The following is a 20,417-nucleotide window of genomic DNA, read 5'->3' as shown; positions in this document are numbered from 1 at the left end:
CTCATATATTTTAATCAGAATTCTAGAGGTGACTCTCACAAAATCTGTTGCTGTAGCTCTCACATATGGCTTTAAAACCAATTGTAATGATCCGACCCGCTAGCAACATTAACTCATTGGGCCCAAACTACCAGCCCAAAATACGTAAATTCAATTATTATACTAGCGTTTAGGCCTCATATATTTTAATCATAATCATTTTCCCACGTGATATGGGACTATTGAGGCGTTACATCTCTTTTATTTTTTTTTTTTTACTACTGTTGAAAATATTTGTGTGAAAATATACTTTATTTCCTTCTCCAAAACCATACAATATCATAATCAATGTTTGCTTTTCAACTAATTGCCTACATATTTTAATCTCAAAAGTTAAAAATGAAGGCTACAATGTCCCCCTTTTTTTTTCTTTTTGAGAAATTATTTTTTTAAGTCGGCAAAGTACAAAATTTTAAGCCACGAAATGATAAAATAAAAATGCACTAAATTGGCGGAGACGAATTAAAATTTACTTATTTTTCTTTCATTATCTTTAATAGTATTCCCTCCTTTTTCTACAATCTTGTGGATGCAAATCCACACCAACCAAATTAAGTTTACCCTGTAGAATGGTTCCATAGCTTAGACTAAGGGCTAGTTATAGATTTCTCACATTAATCATGACATATGAATCTCCATCCCCTATAAAATAAAATAAAATAATACACATGATTGTATTTTTAAATATATTCTTTGGCAATTTTTCAATCCTCTTATATTTGTAAACATACACTTTGAAATATTGTATAGAAACTTTCAACAAGTTATATCAAGCTTAATTTGGACGAAAGAGAAAGATTATATTAAAATATAAGCTCTAAGGTAAGCAAATAGTGCACTCTTTAAAATAACTATAAAATATTGTAATCATGATTTTGAAGCTTTTGCCCCAGAAAAGCTTCTTTCCTATATATCTGCTGTCTAAAAGTCATATTGGAAGCCTGATTTTTTTTAATATCAATCGTTAGAATTGGTACTTGTTCTGATATTATATAACCCAAGATCTAAAAGAAAACAAAATATAATATAAAAAAAAATATTGGAGGAGGAAGAAAATAACTAAATTAATACTTTATTAATAAAAAATATTTAATTACTTGCCATGCAGCCATATCTACTGTGACTTATTCATCTAATTAACTCATACTTAACTATACATAGCTCTCAAGCCATAACAGATGATAAATCTAACTTTTATTTTAGATATTATAAATCCTATTTAATGTATAATTTGGATATACTTTAGCGAACTCTAACTAAATTTTAAATTAAGTTTGGATTATTACTTCCAGCAAGCCAGAACCAGCCAGCCTCATCTGTCGAGGAAAAACTTAAATGGTAAAAATATATGGAGCCCCCTAAACTTTTTGCATTGACATTTTCTTATTTTAACTGAGTGACATGTTTATAAATAAAATCGGGAGTTGTATCAAATTGTCGGTGATTTCAACAAATTTAATAATAGCTAATATCTAATAAAATTATTAAATTAAATTGATTTTTTAATATTTTAATTTATTATTAATTTAACTAACTAGAATTACTAGAATTATTTAAAAGAAAAATTAGAGTTAAGTAAGTATCATAAAAAAATAATAATAATAATATTTAAGTAAACGTGGCCAAACCTGATCTCAAAAAAGAGGGGTGAAAGAGAGAGAAGAGAGGTGTTCAAAAAATGTTGGTGTTCCTTTGTTTCGTACATAGAATTTAACACGCAATGCAAACCTTTTTTTTAAAGTATAGTGTGAGAGGTAAAGATGAGTAGCTGTACATAGTTTTCTTTTGTGCTTTTATTGGCCACACTTTTTAGAGAAGCAGATTTGATTTGAATACAGGGTTAGTTATACCATTAGTTTAGTTCCTCACCTATTGGTGGAGGTTTAGTTTTTGGTCCCTTTTAACTTTTAAAATGCTCCAATCTTTAGGCCAACAGGCACTTCTGCTAACCTGCATGCTTGATCAGAAAACAAGTGAGACAAAGAAGATAAAAATTTATTAAGATTTCCCAAATGCATGGTAAGTGATTCTACATTTTAGCAATTTAGAAGTTCCAAGCACTCCTAACACATCAAATAGAAGTTTCAAAACCTACATGAAACTCTAAGCCAGCTTAGAATATAATGATATAATAATTTATCCTACATTGGACCGTACTGCTCATCTACCAAATATTATAAGCTTCTTCTTGAGTACATTTTTTTTTAAAAAAAAAGTACTCACAAAAATATTCATGCATCCAAACAGGATCTTTAATGTTGGTCTAAATGTCCCGTAACGTACGGAGTATGTAAGTAAAAGCTGATAAGAGTCCTTGCAAAGATGAATATCAACTGGCTATACATATGAAGCCATCAAGAAGTCTTTCTGCACCAGCTTTCAGTAATTGGAAATTTTGTATTTACAGTTTACGAAATAGTTTGTTCTTCATTTCAGAATCCAACTCGCAAGTATATACACCAGATGGATGGATGGATGGATGGATTTATCATCACCAGGGAGCCAACAACGCACTCGCATTTGTCTCACTTGAGATCGACCTGAAGCTTAATGGACATGTACAACAACGTAAGCACGGCACCGTGAGGAAGAGGAGCAAATCTCGCGAGGCTCACCCCAACCCACATCGCCACCACCACCAAAGCCACCATCCCGCTGCTGTTCTTCCCGCAGAGCCAGCTGGCGAAACGAATGCATAGAGTAAGAAGAACACCGCCCCGGCCCCCGAGAATCCACGCGATCACATACCCTATCTTATACCCAGTATCCAACCGGTTATCTAACAAAGCGGTGATTCCGCATATCGTGAGAGCGGCCCGGCATCCGATGGTCTGCACGAAGAAGAGTGTAAAGAAGGCGAATATCAACACATCACCAAAATGACGTCTCTCATAGGTTGAGGCTTCTCGAGAATAGTATCTCTGGTAGTACCACGAGTAGTCATATTTCTTTTGTTTCCGATAGCGCGTTTTGCGCCGCAGTTCCGACCATCTGTAATTCCTTCTTGCATCCAAATCGGGCCTCTCTGTTTGTCGAGGGAATTGGAGTGTCATATTGTATTCAGCCCTTGAGGTCTCATCAGAGAGAACCTACATTAAAATCCGCAGTTTAGATCAACAAAAGGCAAATAATGTTCTAGAAAAAAAAATGGAGAAAAAAAAACAAAAAGCAAATATTGAGATGAATTCTCTAATAAAGGATCTAAAGTGCCTCCTAAAAATCTCACTTTAATGTTTTGATGAAAGGAGCAGCTTCATGAAAACACACAAAAAGAATCATTTTGTAAGGACAGGCCTAGTATCGTCTAAAAGATTGCGTCAGCAAATTTGTAATTCTTCTCAAATTTGCATATAAATTAACTAAATTGTTCAGGAATTGAATTTCATTCAAGCAAAGTATTTTATAGAATTTCTTGGCTAGTTAAGAATTGGCAATCCAGTTTGCACAGGCTATATAGTGTTCACAGTTATTATTTTCCGAATCAGAGGCCTGAACCTACTTAGTTTCAACATATATTGCATGACTTGAGTTCATATTAAGAATAAGAAGTTCATGCAGAGTAAAAATCACATGTATATGAAAACAGTTTACAGTTCTTTACATTTAGTAGAAAATAACAATATCATGATAATAAACCATTTAAGTAACAAATAAATTAAAAATAGACAATTATGGTACTCATAAACTAATATGAAAAATGCAATGGCAGGGATAAGAACCTCGTATGCAGAGTTGATGCTTTTAAACACCTCAGCAGCTTGCAAGTCCCCACAAACATCTGGATGATACTGCAAAAGAACATGATGACAACACTAACAGAGTAAGCCCTCAGTCGTTCCATATCTCACTTTACAAGAAAATTTTGCATGAAATCTGGCAAAATAAAAGAACAGCAGCAACAAATGAGTGCCGTCTGACCACGTGATGTTAAAGAAATCATCTCGCGGCATCATCGACCATCTAAAAATCCACATCCTTTACAATTATAGTCCATTGCAGAATTTCTTTATACCAAATATTTATTTAAAACTTGCGAAAGGAAACAATGAAATTATTATAAAAAGAGAAGCATCATGTTATCTGCTTTCAACTTCTACTCAAGCTGCCAAAGCATCAACAGAATATTCAAATCTTTCATAAACAATCAAACAAGTTTCTCCTCCTTTCTCTTACATTTCAAACAAATATTAGGACCTCTATTTTACTGTGCCTCTTTTGACTGGCTTGGCATACAAATCATACCATCTCAGGCGGGCACTATCTTTTCTACAAACTATTTGTTATTTACTTCCAAACAGACATCCCATTTTCCCTGCATACTACACATTTCGTGCTGGCTTCTGTCCTCAATAATACAAATTCTCCTCACTTTAACTCTTGCTTCTGTTATGGCTAATACAAATTTAATACTTAGAGCTGCTTGGGTGTGTGGACCAAAATTTCAAGTGTCGTACTAAATAACCATGCCGCCAACTAGTCAACGTCAACATGGAACACATGTCGTGCAGACAGGTTATACGCTCGTCATTAGCAAGGTACAACATGGCACAAAGTCATGCTGGCAGGCAGCATGCACCACCACGCCACTGGTAGTAGTAATCTTGTGGTGACACAATTTTGTACCTAAACAAAATAAAAAGCTTAGATATAATCTATCTCAGTCAAACTGGGTTATTCAAGAACAACCCGTTAAGGCACTATTTGGTTGGGGATATTCCCAAAATAAGGGGAATATCCTCCAATTTGCACACAAACTAAATAAAAAAATTTTGGCAACTTACTCATGTCAAATCAAGTTATTTAAGAACAACACGTTAATAGAGTTGTTCTTTGTAAACCCTAGAACAACTCAAAAGCCTTTTGAGCTGTTTTCCATATTTGCAAGAACAAAAAAGGGAAAGAACCACTTTCTTCCACTCCTCTCCCCACCAACTGCTCTCCTCCAACCCCCAACCATTTCTCTTGGCCTCTCCTTCTTCCTTCTTTTTTCTCCCTTTTCTCCAGATCCCTCTTTCCTTTGCCACTTCACTATCACCGCTGCCTCCTCTAATCTCTCCTCTCAGCTCCTTCCTCTCTCCCTCTCCCCAACCCAAACCCACTTGGTTAAAACCCTTGAAGTCCAAAACCCTCTCCATCATCTCTATTCACCACTACTTCTGCCACCCTTTCTCCCTCCACTCCGACCTCCACCGTCGCATTAGGCTTTAGACCAACAATGAGCAGCAGTAAGTCAATGATTCAAGCATGATTGTCACTTCCACATTTTCCTTTTCTTCGAAATTTGATGGGATGCTTAACTCAAGGAAGTGGGTGAAGCCCTTCCTAAAGTAAGCACAAGCCTCTTCTCCCGACCATGCTTGACTGAGGAGGAGCTAGTTGGGAAATCAATATTGTAGGAAAGAGAGTACAAAAAAAGGACATATTTGGTATTCTAAGAAATTTTAACATTGTTCTTTTCATCCAAACACTATCAAAAGGATGAGAATCTTTTCGAATTCAAAAATCCCAAGTGATCAGAGAAAGCAGAAAAAGAGCGATTTGAACCCCCTTGGTTGTACAACTTTCGATAGCAAATACGAGTTGGGTTTACTAGCGACCTCAAGAGGGACAAAGCAAATCTCGCATGAGCGAAATGTGGCAAAAGGAAGGAAAATCCATGGACCGACCCCATCGTCTCCACCCCGTAGGAACTACGAGATCTCAAGGAAAATCCCAAATTGGATCCAAACTTGACGGGTTAGTGTGAGCTTATCCATGCATGTTGGTATTCTAAAGAATTTTAACAGTGAATTTTAAGAGTGTTCTTTTCATCCAAACACTATCAAAAATATTATCTAAGAATAGACAAAATGCATCCAAACCAATGTTCCAAAAACCTATCCGCATATACGGTTCGAACATAAACCACACCTCATATGTAATATGTGCCACAATATACGGTCAGGCCACATATGTAGCCCATATGCTGCTGCATATGCAATAAAGTTGTTTTTTTAAGGTGGGATTGAAATGTAGTGTTGAATAAAATTGTTTAATATATATACACACACATGGCGATTTTCAAACAAGTTTAATTAATAATAATACATATAAATGCAATTATTATATATATATATATATATATATATATATATATAGAGAGAGAGAGAGAGAGAGAGAGAGAGAGAGAGAGAGAGAGAACTAGGCTAATATACTATCGGTAACACGAAGGCCTCCGTGCTACCAAGTTCTTTTCAATGATGCAGCTTCCAAATCGACGATCGGCTCCGTTAGACTTAATCTACACTATTAAAAGTATTTGGAAACTAAATTTCATAATTTTTCGACATCATTTGGCTAGCGATCAATAGGTCTCAAAATTGACAATTTTAATGGTAGATTTGATGTGTTTGTAAATTTAACGGTGTAAAACAATCCAAATATGATGAAATTTTTATAGAAAATTCTTTTCACTGTTTAGAGTAAGATCNGAAGTGGCTCAAAATCAACGGCTGAAAATAAAAATCTTACAAAATATGATGATATGACATTAAAATTTTAGATCAAAGTTATTGATCTTGTTTTATATGGTATAAAGAATTTTCTATCAAAATTTCATGTGATTTGGATATTTCTACACCGTTAAACTTGCAAACGGCTCACCACGACCATTAAAGTTATTAATTTGAGCCCCTTCGATTACTAGGCAAATGATATCGAAAAATTACAAAATTTATTTTCTAGGTACTTCAAATACTCTAGATTAAGTCTAACGGGCCGATCGTCGATTTGAAAGTCCGAACATCGAAAACGACCTGGAAGCATGGAGGGCTCCGTGCTTCCAGAAGCATCCCAGCCCACTTTATATATATATATATATATATATATAGAGTCCGGCTACTATACTATTATGAGTACGATCGCTCTCGTATTCATAAGTTGTTTTCGATGACAGAGCTTCCGAATCGACGATCCACACCGTTAAACGTTATCTAGAGTATTTGAAACATCTAGAAATCAAATTTCATAATTTTTCGACATCATTTACCTTACGATCAAAAGCTCACAAAATTGACAATTTTTAACGGCCGGTATGGAATACTTATTAGTTTAACGGTGCAAAATAATCCGAATAGGTTGAATTTTTGATAGAAAATTCTATTCACTACCTAGATAATGATCAATAACTTCGATCTTAAATTGAAGGATCCGATTATCCATTTTTAAGACATCGTTCGATTTTGATCGTTCATTTTATGCCCGCTTGATGGACTTTATTATGATTTCGTAAAATTATGAAATTTGATTTCTAGATGTTTCAAATACTCTAGATAACGCTTAACGGTGTGGATCGTCGATTCGGAAGCTCTATCATCGAAAACAACTTATGAGTACGAAGGGCCCAATACTCATAATAGTATAGCAGCCCTACTCATATATATATATATATATATATATATATATTAGAAGTATAGCAGTCCTTGTGCTCCTAACTTACTAACCATCCATCAATTTTGATTGGTGATTAAAGTGAGAGAGAAAAGAGAAATTGAGGAGAAATTGGGTGTCTCAATTTCTTTTTTTTTGAATTTTATTTCAATTTTTCTTCTCTCACTCATCCTAACCATCCATCAAAATTGATGAATAATTAGAAAGTTAAGAACACAAAGGCTGTTGTGCTCCTAATAGTACAGTAGCCCTATATACATAGAGAGAGAGAGAGAGAGAGAAAGAGTTGAGCTAGAATACTATTAATAGTATTTGGGTTCTTTTCCTATCAATTTTTTAGCCGTTAGATCTACACTTTAATCAATTACATTCTTTAGATCATACTATTTAACCAACCATCCACTCAACCCTAGGAGAACCACCACTAAACCTTAGGGGACCACTATCATCCCAACCCAACAAATTTTCATCTGAGGATTAAAAACTCGACAGCAAAACAGGTTGAATACTATTAATAGTATTCCATCCCAATTATATACACATTAAGTTCGGCTACAATGCAATCGATAATATATTTATATATTAAGTCCGCCTACTATATATACTATAGTACCAAGCACTTGGTGCTAACAAGTTTTCTGTCATTAGATCTATCATTTTGACCATTTTCACCTGTTAGATTATACTATTCAACCAATCATCTATTTAACCTTAGGAGACTACTATCATCCTGACTATATATTGCTTCATCCAAGGGCCGAAAACTTAATAGAACCAATGGCTTGGTGCTACTAATAGTAAGGGAGAGATAGTTACGTTGGAATACTATTAATAATATGAATAGTATTTACTATCCACTTTTTGACCATTAGATGCATAAGGTTACTAGGTAGTTGCACTACAACATTTTGTATTAAAGGTGGCTTTTATGGGTACCTATAGCGGCTTTTTGAAAAGCCGCAATAAAAAGTACCGGCTTTTCTGAAAAAGCCACAAAAAAAGCCGGTGAAAACTGAGTCGGTATAGGTCTATGTCAATATAACGGCATCTTGCAAAAGCCGCATTTTAGTGCCTATAGCGGCTTTTTGAAAGCCACTATCAGCATTTAAATTGTGGCACTACTATAGCCGCCTTTGATTATCTATAGCGGCTTTTTGCCACAATACTGTAATTTCTACCGTTTTTAAAAGTTATGGCAATTAAAAAGCCGCCTTTAATTAGTATAGCGGTATTTGGTGTGCCACAATGTTATAGTTTTTGCGGCTTTTTGATGCTGTTAATAAAATTATATTGTGGCTTTTTGAAAGCTGTTAATTTGTATATACAATGACTTTTTATAAAGCTACAATTGATTGAAATATAGGGACTTTTTAATATGTATATTAACTAGGAATAGTAGTTGTATGAAAGATACAATACAAAAATGACACATTCATAGCAAAAAAAGTTGTTTCATTCATATATAAGCCAAGAGTATTGAATGAAACCAAAATACTAATTGTTCCTCACATTCTCAACATCAATAAAATGATAAAAAACTCTAATATTCAAAAATAGTTTTTTAGAAATGACACAGTAGCTCAAAACATAAAATGATGCTAAAGGACATAGTAGGTCCAAAAACAAAAGAAATAATCAACTATCACTGGAAGGATTTGATGATGCTGACGTATAGCAAGTTCCCGAAGACTCAAGATTCTGTAACAAAAACGAAAATTTCTTTAATAAAATAAGAATATAGTTAACAATTAAAACATAACGATAAAATCGATAAAATTATCTAGATACAAATTCCACGAAGAATTGTATATAATATATAGATCACTTTCTCATTATTAGGAGAGATTTCCTTTTCATTCTTTATGAAGAAAAGAACATAACAAACCAGCAAAGCTTATTTATTAGGTGCCAAGTGCCATGCATCCAAATATTAAGATGATATGACAAATTAAATTTTGTGATAGCTTTCCAATCTCTCGCTGTGCATCTGTCACCCTAGGAGTAGTAGATTAGAGCTACAAATCACCTTTCCTATATGATTTATCAGAGCTACAAATCTCTCATTTAACAAGAAACTTTTCTCTTTGCTTGTTTTTCTCTACAGAATTAGCCTAAGGAGTCAATGCTATTCCGATGCATTCAGTTGAGAGATTACATAGAAGGTTACTCCCATATTGGACACAAATTAAAATTCTGATGTATATATATTATGAGAAATTTCTTTATCTATCAATTTAAGCTCTCCAACTTGGCATGTGTTTTTTAACATAGTATCAAACTCAAGAGAAATTAAAAAAATCTTCACTCCACACACAAACAAAAGCTACATTATTTAATATACGACATTATTTAAGTTTAGATAAAAAATTTCAAAATGCAATATAGTTCATTATATTTAGACCATGAATGAATAGCATGGAAACAATTTAAAAGAAGAAACCTGAAGTTTTTTGGAAGAGGCAAATAATTGACCTAAGTTGGACACTGGGTCGAACCATGATGCCGGATCTCTACCAAGCTATGGCCCATGTAATCCTAAGGGAAAAAGATTTTTCGGGCAACTGCAGCATTGGGGTTATTCGAGTACCTCGCTTATTCTACGTAAAAAGAATAACAAACTTTTAGAGCCGTTAGTCTAATAAGCATTATTAAGAAAGTATAGAGGAAAATAAAGCTTAAAAGAATTAAACGAGACGTCATATTAAGTAATATAAAAAAAATGAGAGAGATATACATAACCATATGATATTTCTACATTCCGTTGAAAGACATTAGTCTGAATTGATGCTAACCTTGCAAGAAAAGCTAATTCTTGTTTCTCCCGGATATCGGCCTTGAGCTTGAAGCAACCCACCAAAAAGAGGAAGAAATGCACTACTAGTCAACACCTCACCAGCCACATATGTGAGCTGCCCATTTGGAAACTGCAAATCCAGAAACGACTGGGACAAAGCACCAAATCAGCAACTTTGTGTGTCAAATACAACCGATTTTTATTTGTCAAGAAGACATCCTTTCCCATTTTTTGAAGATAAAACATTAGACATTTTGGCTGAAATGGTTTTAGCAGGATTTCATAGTAGATAATCCTTCTATGAAAACATGCATATACTTTTATGAAAAAAAAATCATTACATATACTTCACACACACACACACACACACACACACACACCCCACACACACACCTATATATATATATATATATATATATATATATATATATATATATACTCTTTTCATTTTTATTATTTAATCATATTAAGCTCAAATCAAAATTTCTTATGTGTTGTATTGTTGGGGAACAAATTAAATTTAAATATTTGTTCGCAGGCTGTGTGCACAGAAGCAGGCGTCTTGCTTTATAACCGTGCAAGTTATGTAGTTCGAGGATAAAAGATGAATACATACATTTGCAGTGGCTTGGTTAACAGCAATTGGCTACAACTGTATGAACCAAGCATTTTTGGTCTTTCCTCTTTTTTTTCTTTTCCATTTTTGGTATATTGAGAATGCTAACAGCCGACAATGATAATGGCAGCATAGGAGCCCATCCAAAGGCACACAAATCATGTTAATTTTTATTTTTTTAAAAAAAAAATAATAGTACTTAAAGGAGGCCTCAGATTTTGCATCAAAGAAACAACTGCTATTATAAAGACAATCTTGTTTCAAACTCAAATCTGAGAAGGCATAAGACAAAACCAACGCTCGAAGCATTCTCTCATCGGCCCTAATGCAAGAATACCATACTTCCCTAATTGGAATGGGTATCTGAAACTATATTCTTAGAAAATTAGACAAAGTACTAATTATAATGCTTTACATATGTTCATATATTGATTCCGACATCATCACAAACTACATCAAAAAAAGCACCAAAAATAGCATAATTCAAGCAGAAATTTGAGAATGCACCACAATTACATAATAATTTGTGATCCACCAAACAAAGCAACAACATAATAATTCGTGATCCAGCAAGTCTTTCGCCATGACAACACAAAGGAACAGAGTCACATAATGATTCAATTTAGAAGTCTAAGTTACAAACTCAAAAAAACATCAATATATCATTTAGCAACCAAATCAAACCAAATTCCTCAAATTAAAAACTCTAACAAACAAAGAAGATCCTAAACTACATAATGAAGAACCAATTCAAAGCGATTACGAGAAGGAACCCCGAACTACACCAAAAAAGCACCAAAACACCAAAATTGAGAAAAAATTTATGGACGCCTTCAATTACACCTAACAGGAGCATTGGCTTAATCAAAGGACCAAAAAAATTTTAAAAAAATCTTCATAAAATCCACACGATCCAACAACATTACAATCCACCAACTTTCAACACAAAAACAAAGAAGAATATAATCACACAACAATTCATGGCACTAAGCACTCGAATCACAACCAAATTCTTTACCAAAAAACCTATGGGACAATTACGGCTCAACTTACCAAAAAAGAAGTAGCAAAGAGGGATCACGAAGGTCGACGAATGATCCCTCCCAATGCGGCGATCGCGTGCGAGGTCGAGAGGACGCGGGTGAGTCAGAAACCCTAGAAAATGGTGGAGAAGAGGAAACCCTAGAAAAGGATGAGTCGGAGGAGACGGAGTGGGAGAGTGGGCAATGGGGTTGGAGGAAACGGAGTGGGAAAGAGGGCGATGGGGTAGGTAGCCATTTGGGTCTGTGCGAAGGGGAGGAAGAGAGGGAGAGAGAGAAAGAGAAAGAGAAAGAGATGGGTAATTAATTATGGGCTAGGCCCAGGAAGAGAAAAGGGAGATATATAGTTTGGACTAATATTTTGGGCCGGCCCATATCAAAAAGCCGCTAAATAAATGTCGCCTTTTAACTAATTTCCTGTAGTGTTGATAGAATAGTAATCATTCAAGGGTAGAAAAGTGGATAGTTAACTACTATTCATATAGTATTAATAGTATTCTAGCTGAATTCTCTCTATGTACATTAGTGTTTAGATTCTAGGTCAACTCAAATATAAAAAGGGACCTATATTTTGTAAATTTTAATTGTTAGATTAAGATTCCAATTTGCTAATTTTCTTTCAACTTGTGGTCCGGTGGTAATTAAGGCTGACAATTTAACTTACTGTTCGCGAGCCAACTCGTGTTCGGCTCGTTTATAAACAAGTCGAACACAAGCTGATTTTCAGCTCAATATTTAATGAGCTGGCTCGCGTTTGGCTCATTAAATAAACAAACGAACACGGCCAAGCCCCAGCTCACTCATATTTGGCTCGCTGATAGCCCTGGTGGGGTGTTTGGTTCCTCAAAATAGGTAAAAATTTATTTTTCAAAAAAGGGTTTTTTCTTAAAATCATATTTTTTATAATTTTTATTTTTTGAATAAAAATTTTAAAACATGAAAAGGAGATACTTTCATAGAATTTTAAAAAAAAATTAAAAAAACTATTTTTTGTGGAAACCTATAGAACAATGAATGCTTTTCAGTCAGATAACTATTTTTTAAAAAAATTTCTGAAGATACAAATTAAACCCCTTAAAACCTGTTTAAATATTTAAATATCTTGCATGCATTTTTAAATTTCTTATACCTTAATATATTAAAGGCTTCGTTTGGAGTGCGAGAAAGTATATTACGCTTGGCGATAAAATGAGATGAAATATTATATATATTGTCATGTGGTTTGCAGTGCTATCCTCGTTAATAATAAATTAATCTTTATAGTGAAACAAAAATAAAATTACAAAACAGTAATGTGTAATATTATGAACAACAGTTAGGAACAAAAAATTGTGCTAAACTATTGGTAGGAATGGACCGCGTGGCCAGGCACGACTATAGCCTGGGCCAAGGCACGGCACGGATATTGTGGCACTCTTACCGTCTCGGCCTGGCCCGAATATGGGGCACACTAGTAGGGGTGGAAACGAGCCGAGCTCGAGCGAGCCTATGTCAGCTCAAATTCGGCTTGAAATTAATTTCGAGCCTAAATCTAGGCTCAAGCTCGGCTTGAAATTAATTCGAGCCGAGCTCGAGCGAGCCTAATTTCGAGTCGAGCCGAGCTCGAGCTCTAAACGAGCCGATTGAAATTTTCGACATTATATAATCAATGGTTTAATTTTTATAAAACATTACCTATAATTTGATGCAATATGTCCAATAGTTCAAAATACAAAAATTGCAAGAAATGTGAGCTAGGGTGACTGCCTGACTGGGTGAGGGCCAGAGAGAGAGAGAGAGAGAGAGAGAGAGAGAGAGAAAGAGATAAAGAGAGAGAGAGAGAGAGAGGGCTACTGTGCTATTAGGAGCACAACAGCTTTTGTGCTACTAACTTCCTAACCACCCATCAAAATTGATGGGTGGTTAGGATGAGAGAGAAAAGAGAAATTGGAGAGAAATTCAAAATGAAGAGAAATTGAGACACCCAATTTCTTCCCAATTTTTCTTCTCTCTCTAATTCAAACCATCTATCAAAATTGATGGATGGTTAGAAAGTTTGGAGCTCAAGGGCTACTGTGCTCCTAATACCACAGTAGAACTGCCCTATATATATAGAGAGAGAGCTAGCCTGGTATATTATCGATAGTACGTAGGCCTCCGTAGTACCAAGTTGTTTTCAATGATGTAGCTTCCAAATTGGCTATCAGCTCCGTTAGACTTGATCTACACTCCAAATCTAATTAAATTTTTATAAAAAATTCTTTTTACTATTTAGAGTAAGATCAGTACCTCTGATCTTAAATTCAAGTCTTTAATCATCATTTTTTATGAAATNATTTTTATTTTCAGCCGTTCATTTTTAGATTACTCGTTTGATAGGTAAATGATGCCAAAAAATTATGAAATTTGGTTTCCAAATACTTTCAATAATGTAGATCAAGTCTAACGGAGCCGATCGTCGATTTGGAAGCCGCGGCATTGAAAACAAGTTGGTAGCACGGAGGCCTCTGTGCTACCGATAGTATACCAGCCTAGCTCTATATATATATATATATTATTATATAATAGTTGGTGCGCGTGGTATATGCTTCTGGAAGCACTGGAGGCTCTCCGTTGCTTTCAAGTTTGTTTTCGATGTTCGGACTTTCGAATCCGCGATCGGCCTCGTTTGAGTTGATCTAAGGAAGTATTTGAAGTCCTAGAAATAAATTTGTGATTTTGATATCATCTTGCCTAGCGATCGAAGGGGCTCAAATCACTAATTTTAATGGCCTGTAGTGAGCCGATTGGCAAGTTTAACACAGTGTGAAAAATATCAATACTAATGAAATTTTGATAGAAGAATTCTTTATAGCATATAAAACAAGATCAATAAGCTTTGATCTAAATTTTTTAATGTCATTATCCATCATATTTTGTATAATTTTTATTTTCCACGTTGATTTTGAGCCACTTCGATCAGCTAGGCAAATGATATCGAAAAATCGCAAAATTTTATTTTTCTAGATTACTTCAAATACTCTAGATCAAGTCTAACGGAGCCATCGTCAATCGAAAGTCCGAACATTCGAAAACCAAAGTGGAAGCACGGAGCCCTCCGTGCTTCCATAAGTATCCTAGCCGCACTCTATATATATATTATATATATATATATATATATAACTATACGGGTTGAGCTAGAATACTTCCAAAAGCACCAAAGAGGTGGTGCTTTTGAGTTTTTAGCCTCTAGATGAAGAAATGTAGGGTTGGGATGATGGTGGAAGGTGGTGGTAGGTAGAATAGTTTTTGATCAAAAGGCTATTAATAATCAAGAAGTAGATCCAAGGGCTAAAAACTTAGAAGCACCAAAGAGGTGGTGCTTCTAAAAGTATTATAGCTCAATTCTATATATATATATATATATATATCTGACTACTTTCAAACAAGTTTAATTAACAATAATGCATATAAATGCAATTATCTTTATATAAATATAACTTAAGTATCTCTTTTTTATTTTAATAGATAGTATTCCTAATGTGTTTAATAATTACAACTAGATGTTATTATACCAGATTTTTTTTTGGGAAATTAAAATGCCTCTTTTGCCCTTAACTTAGGGGTAAATAAGAAATTTTGGTGATGGTAGAAGGGTATGTTTGAAAAGACCAAAAATCAAAATACTTTTTGTGCCCCTAACTTAAGGATAAATAAGAAAATTTGGTGATGGTAGAAGGATATATTTGAAAGGGCAAAATAGTAATTTCATAGAGATAACAACTATTGCTAATAATTCATTAACAGAATTTAACTCTAGGGGTATATTGGAAATAGGTTGGAATGTAAACAAAATATTTTCAATATTAGCCTTCTAAGAGGGGTAAATCAAAAAGTCGGGAATATTTCAGAGGTATATAAACAATTGGCCTTTTTTTTAAGTGTCGGCATGTCAAATCATTTGAATGATAACTTATTGAAAAAATTATTATTCTTCATAAAAGTTTAGCATATAGCTTTTAGAATATTAATATTTTTGACATTTTTTAAGATTATGCATCTAAATCCTATTTATTTCTCTATTTGATATTTAAGAGTAAATTACTAACTATTAGTTTATTGATACATCTGCACATGAGAGGCTCTTTACTTAAAATTGACAATTTCAATTGGTAAATTCTAAATTGTTACCTTAGTTATTTAGCTTTGTTACGAAGTATTAATAAATATTTTTAATGCTTTAAATATTTTTAAAATATTTTAATAATTGGACTACATATGCGTCCCCATATGCGCCCACATACTGCATATACACTATGCGATAGGTAACTACATAGATCCCACATACCGTTTTTTGAAACATTGATCCAAACACATAATTACGCTTGTTCTAGCTTGTTCTAGGGCATCACTTGTTCCCGGAAACACAAAAAAAAAAAGTTATTCCAAAATTTTGTTCCCAATCAAATGCTATTATCGTTTACAAGTTGATCAAGTTCACATTAACTTTGCCGGTTTCAACGGGTAGTATTGAAAGAGCTTTTTTTCACCGTGAAAATCAAAAAGAATCAACTACAAAATCAAATATGAGATCGATGCATTGGCGGATGCAATATACCCTATATTGACCCTACTAAGGATAGTGCAAGAAAGGTCATTAAGGCCATGCTTGCACAATTGATCCCACTTTGGGATCCAAGTTCACCCCAAGTGGGGTCAGACAAAATTAAAAACCGTACATATTAGGAAAAAGAAAAAGCACCCATTGCAGGTCCGATGAAATTGGACCTGCTAACTCTTTGTTTCTTTTCTTCGCAGCGGCAGAGGGCTAAAAATGATTTGTTTAATACAAAAAATTCTAGCCTCTTTTACCCCACATAATCTCTCCTTAACTTTTCTCAATCATATTAATCTAATTAAAATATTGATTAATATTTCAAAGGCCAAATCCAATCCTACTTTGGTGCTAGTAAATTTTTTTTTCTTCCAATTTTTAATTGGGTTGCAAAATATAAGGTATGTGTATGGATCTTTATTTGTTTTTCTTTAATTATGAATTTATTCTTTTTTTCTGAAATAAATAGTAGTTGTTTTTATATTGTTATGATATAAAAAATATGATAGGTATATTAGTAGTTTTTATTTACTTCTACTTGATTAATGTTGTTGTTTGTGAATAATTATTATTGATTTATTTTTTATATTTTTGTTGGCCACTGGCACATGATTAATTTCATGTGATTAGTAAGAAACTAATTTATGTATAATTAATTTTGGTGATTAATATAGAGAAGGATGTATTTGACGGTGTTTCTGATGAGGTTATCATGTATCATTTTCAGAATATGAAGACATGTCAAGGACAAGGTTTTTTTTTAATGCAATATTAATGACAAGTTCACTTTTTTCTTTTATTTTTGTATATTTTTTCTCCGTTATATATTCAATCCCACTAGAAAAAATTCTAGATCCGCCACTGGATCGATGGATGAACAATTGTTGATGACCTACATTGTAAAAGAAGTGTTTCACGACATCATCAACAAAGCAATAATGCAGTGCTTTCATATTATGAAGACTGATTGAGGACAATCATAATTGCTAAATTCTATAAAATTGTGTACTTAGTTGATATTTTGTTATTAGCTAATGCACTTTTATCAAGAAGCTTTATATTTGATTTTTTTTTTTTTTGGGAGATTGTGATCCATAATATGTTGGCTTAGATACTTCTTTAACACATATTATGCTCCCTATGAAGAATCCTAGATCCTCCCGCCCCTATATCGTACTTCTTCCCATCCCTTTCTATTTCTCTAGTAGGTCAGGCTAATAGCCAAAGTAATCAACCAATATCTTCTCCTATCCAAGCAACACTTAAGCTACAAGGTTTTAATAGTCTTCTTTACCTAACAATAGCAAATATGGCAAAAGAAACGCATCTTGCATGGTTAAAAGTTAAAACATAAAGGTAATATTATCAAGGAAGGGTCCCATCAACACGATGCAGCATTAAATAGTTTGGTAAAAGATAATTTAAATCCTTTAAAATCTCTAATCTGGTTTAGACTTAGTTAGGCAAGACATGGGATTATGAGAGCTCCTAAATATGTAAGCACTCCAACTTGAAGATTTAATATTCGTCACATCTTTGATAGTCAAAGGACTTCAAGCCCACTGTCAGCAGTAAATGATAATAGGACCTTCTGAGGGAGAAGCATCCAAAGATAACCTATAATGGTCTTGAATCAACTACGATTCAACTCAACAATATTAAAATTAAAGCTAAATCAAATGAGTTGCGCTCAACTCAACTAGGGAAATAAGAAGAAGAAGAAGAAGAAGAAGAAGAAGAAGATTGATTAATAATCATCATATTGCTCCGATGAAGAATGGACTTCCAGCCCACCATCAATAGTAAATGCTAGTAGGACTTTTCGGCGGAGGAGTACCCAACAAGATTCTGTGATGGTCTTGGAGCAAACAAGATTCAACTCAACAATCTAAAAATTAAAGCTAAATCAGATGAGTTGTGCTCCGCTCAACAAGGGCATTAAGAAGAAAAGTAGGGACAAGATAAAGCCCAATCAGATGAGTTGTGGTTGACTCAACTAGGGAATTAAGAAGATAAAGGGGAAAAGAAAAACAATTGAAAGCATAAGCCATCACATCCTCATTGCAACTAGGGAATTCAGAAGATAAACAGAGAGTAGTAGTAGAAGAAGAGGAGTAGTAGAAGAAAGCATTGGCTGACAAGCTCCATGTTTATACAATGCTGCCCACCCAATAACAGAGTAAACTACATAGCTCGGCTGGCGGCAAGTTAGCTAACCGACTTAACTTACTCCACTCTCTCTGGATTCTTTCTTATACATCAAGGTCCTCAGCTATTACTTTCTTACCACTGTATACAACTCACACCAAATTTCCATTTGAATACAGCTTAGCCCGCCCGCCGTCTGTCTCCCTACTTACTCCATTTAGGACTATTAAGAAAAGAGTAATCACTATGACGATTCTAGCGGCTCAAGCGGCATAACAAGTGAAACTAATTGCGTTCAACTTGTATCCCACGGTTTGATTGTCTTTAAACTACGCAAACTTTTAGAAGTCGGTCCTCCCATGGATTTTGATATTTCGATTACAAGTATTTTGTAGTTCTTGCAGGCTAATCGCATCCATCATGTGTCCCAAGGTGAAATTTCCACGAGTGCCAGTCTGAACAACCAATGGATGTGTTTCCATGAAAGTCAGTAGAAGAATTGCATTCGACATGACCAGAGCACGAAACACAACGACAATCGCAGAGCGCCCATGGTTTCATAGTTGATTGAGAATGCATCTTTTAGAATCCTCAGCAGCCTCTCAAAGTAATACACAATGCATCTTGCAGATTCACTCCTATCATGCCCTAATACAACGCTAATACAATTATTCAATTACTCGCAAATCATTTCTTTTACGCCGATCGGCAAATCATCTTGTTGATCAGCTGGACCTCCACTATTTTCACGACATTGCAATACCAAACCACCGACTTGTAGGATCGTTCGCGCTTAAATCAACAACTATTAATAATCATCATCGAAGCCTAATTTGCTCGTGCTTGGGTTTCATCTTTACAGAACCTTTCTACAGCAGAGCAAATAAAGATTGATTAAAAAAATTAGGAGGAGAGAAAGGTGGGACCTTTCTAGCGAGGAGGCGGTAGGCGCGCTTGATCTCCGCGGCGGAGGCGGTGCGGGAGAGGCCGAGGACGGCGTAGTGGTCGAGCTCGCCGCGGATGTCGGGCCAGGGCCACCGGCCGAGTGAGGAGATGATGGGCCGTCTGGAGGGGAGGAAGAGGCCGCCGCCGCAGCCGTCGGAGGAGCTCGGCCGCGGAAGTAGGAAGGAGGATTGCATTTGCGGTCTTCCTGCAGCGGCTCTTCTGCTGCAAACCCTGCACGGCAGCACTCGTCCCCGCACTCCGCTCGCGAGGGATGGCAGCCGGCGGATACGGGCTGCGTTGCTTCTTCGCCCACCCGACCCGTATTATTTTTTTTTTTAAAAAAAAGAAAAGTTAATTGCATGTGTATCCCTGTAAGTAATAAAATTGCACATTTATCCATGTAACGTTTTTGACTGCATTTGGTAATAGAATAACCATGGCCAATTTGCATAAAAAATTCAAGAGTTTTGAGCTTTTACAAAATTGGGGCCGTCTTTTTCGATTTTGCAGATTCGAGCCGGATTTTCAACAAACTGATCAAAATATTCTTATTCCTCTCTCTCTCTCTTTTTTTTTTTTTCCTTCGTTCTTTTTTTCTCTCCGACCCTTATCTTACCTCTTCCACTGCCTCCACAACCCTCGGCGATGGTAACGAGGGCGGCGCCACAACCTTTTCCTCCATCTCCTCCTTCGCCAGCACCGGCGGCCCTCGGCGACGATAACAAGGGCAGCGCAGCCTCCCCCGCTTCCACCTCCGCCGGTGCTAGAGAAGGAGAAAGAGAACTTGAAGCAAACCTAGGTGAGGGCAGAGCGTACGAAGGCGATGAAGTCATT

General features: G+C 35.2%; 1 protein-coding gene and 1 long non-coding RNA gene across 3 annotated transcripts; both read right to left on the bottom strand.

Moving 5' to 3' along the window:
- On the bottom strand, window positions 2,214-19,777 carry LOC109712806. The gene is made up of 3 exons (XM_020236568.1): window positions 19,565-19,777; window positions 3,759-3,827; window positions 2,214-3,128 (listed from the first exon to the last, which is right to left on the bottom strand). The coding sequence occupies exons 1-3, from the start codon at window positions 19,775-19,777 to the stop codon at window positions 2,565-2,567; spliced, it is 846 nt and encodes a 281-aa protein (XP_020092157.1). The 3' UTR covers window positions 2,214-2,564.
- LOC109713224 lies at window positions 8,903-12,201 on the bottom strand. Of its 2 annotated transcripts, none has more exons than XR_002217071.1 (4): window positions 11,931-12,201; window positions 10,260-10,409; window positions 9,908-10,064; window positions 8,903-9,165 (listed from the first exon to the last, which is right to left on the bottom strand). It is a non-coding gene; the product is annotated as an uncharacterized LOC109713224 (long non-coding RNA). The 2 variants fall into 2 exon arrangements; XR_002217072.1 differs by having other exon boundaries at window positions 9,940-10,064; window positions 11,931-12,200.

Source organism: Ananas comosus, linkage group 7 (genome assembly GCF_001540865.1).
Source record: "Ananas comosus cultivar F153 linkage group 7, ASM154086v1, whole genome shotgun sequence".
Classification (NCBI taxonomy): Eukaryota; Viridiplantae; Streptophyta; class Magnoliopsida; order Poales; family Bromeliaceae; genus Ananas; species Ananas comosus.
Note: the sequence above shows the minus strand (reverse complement) of the source record. Positions and strands in the feature narration are given on the sequence as shown.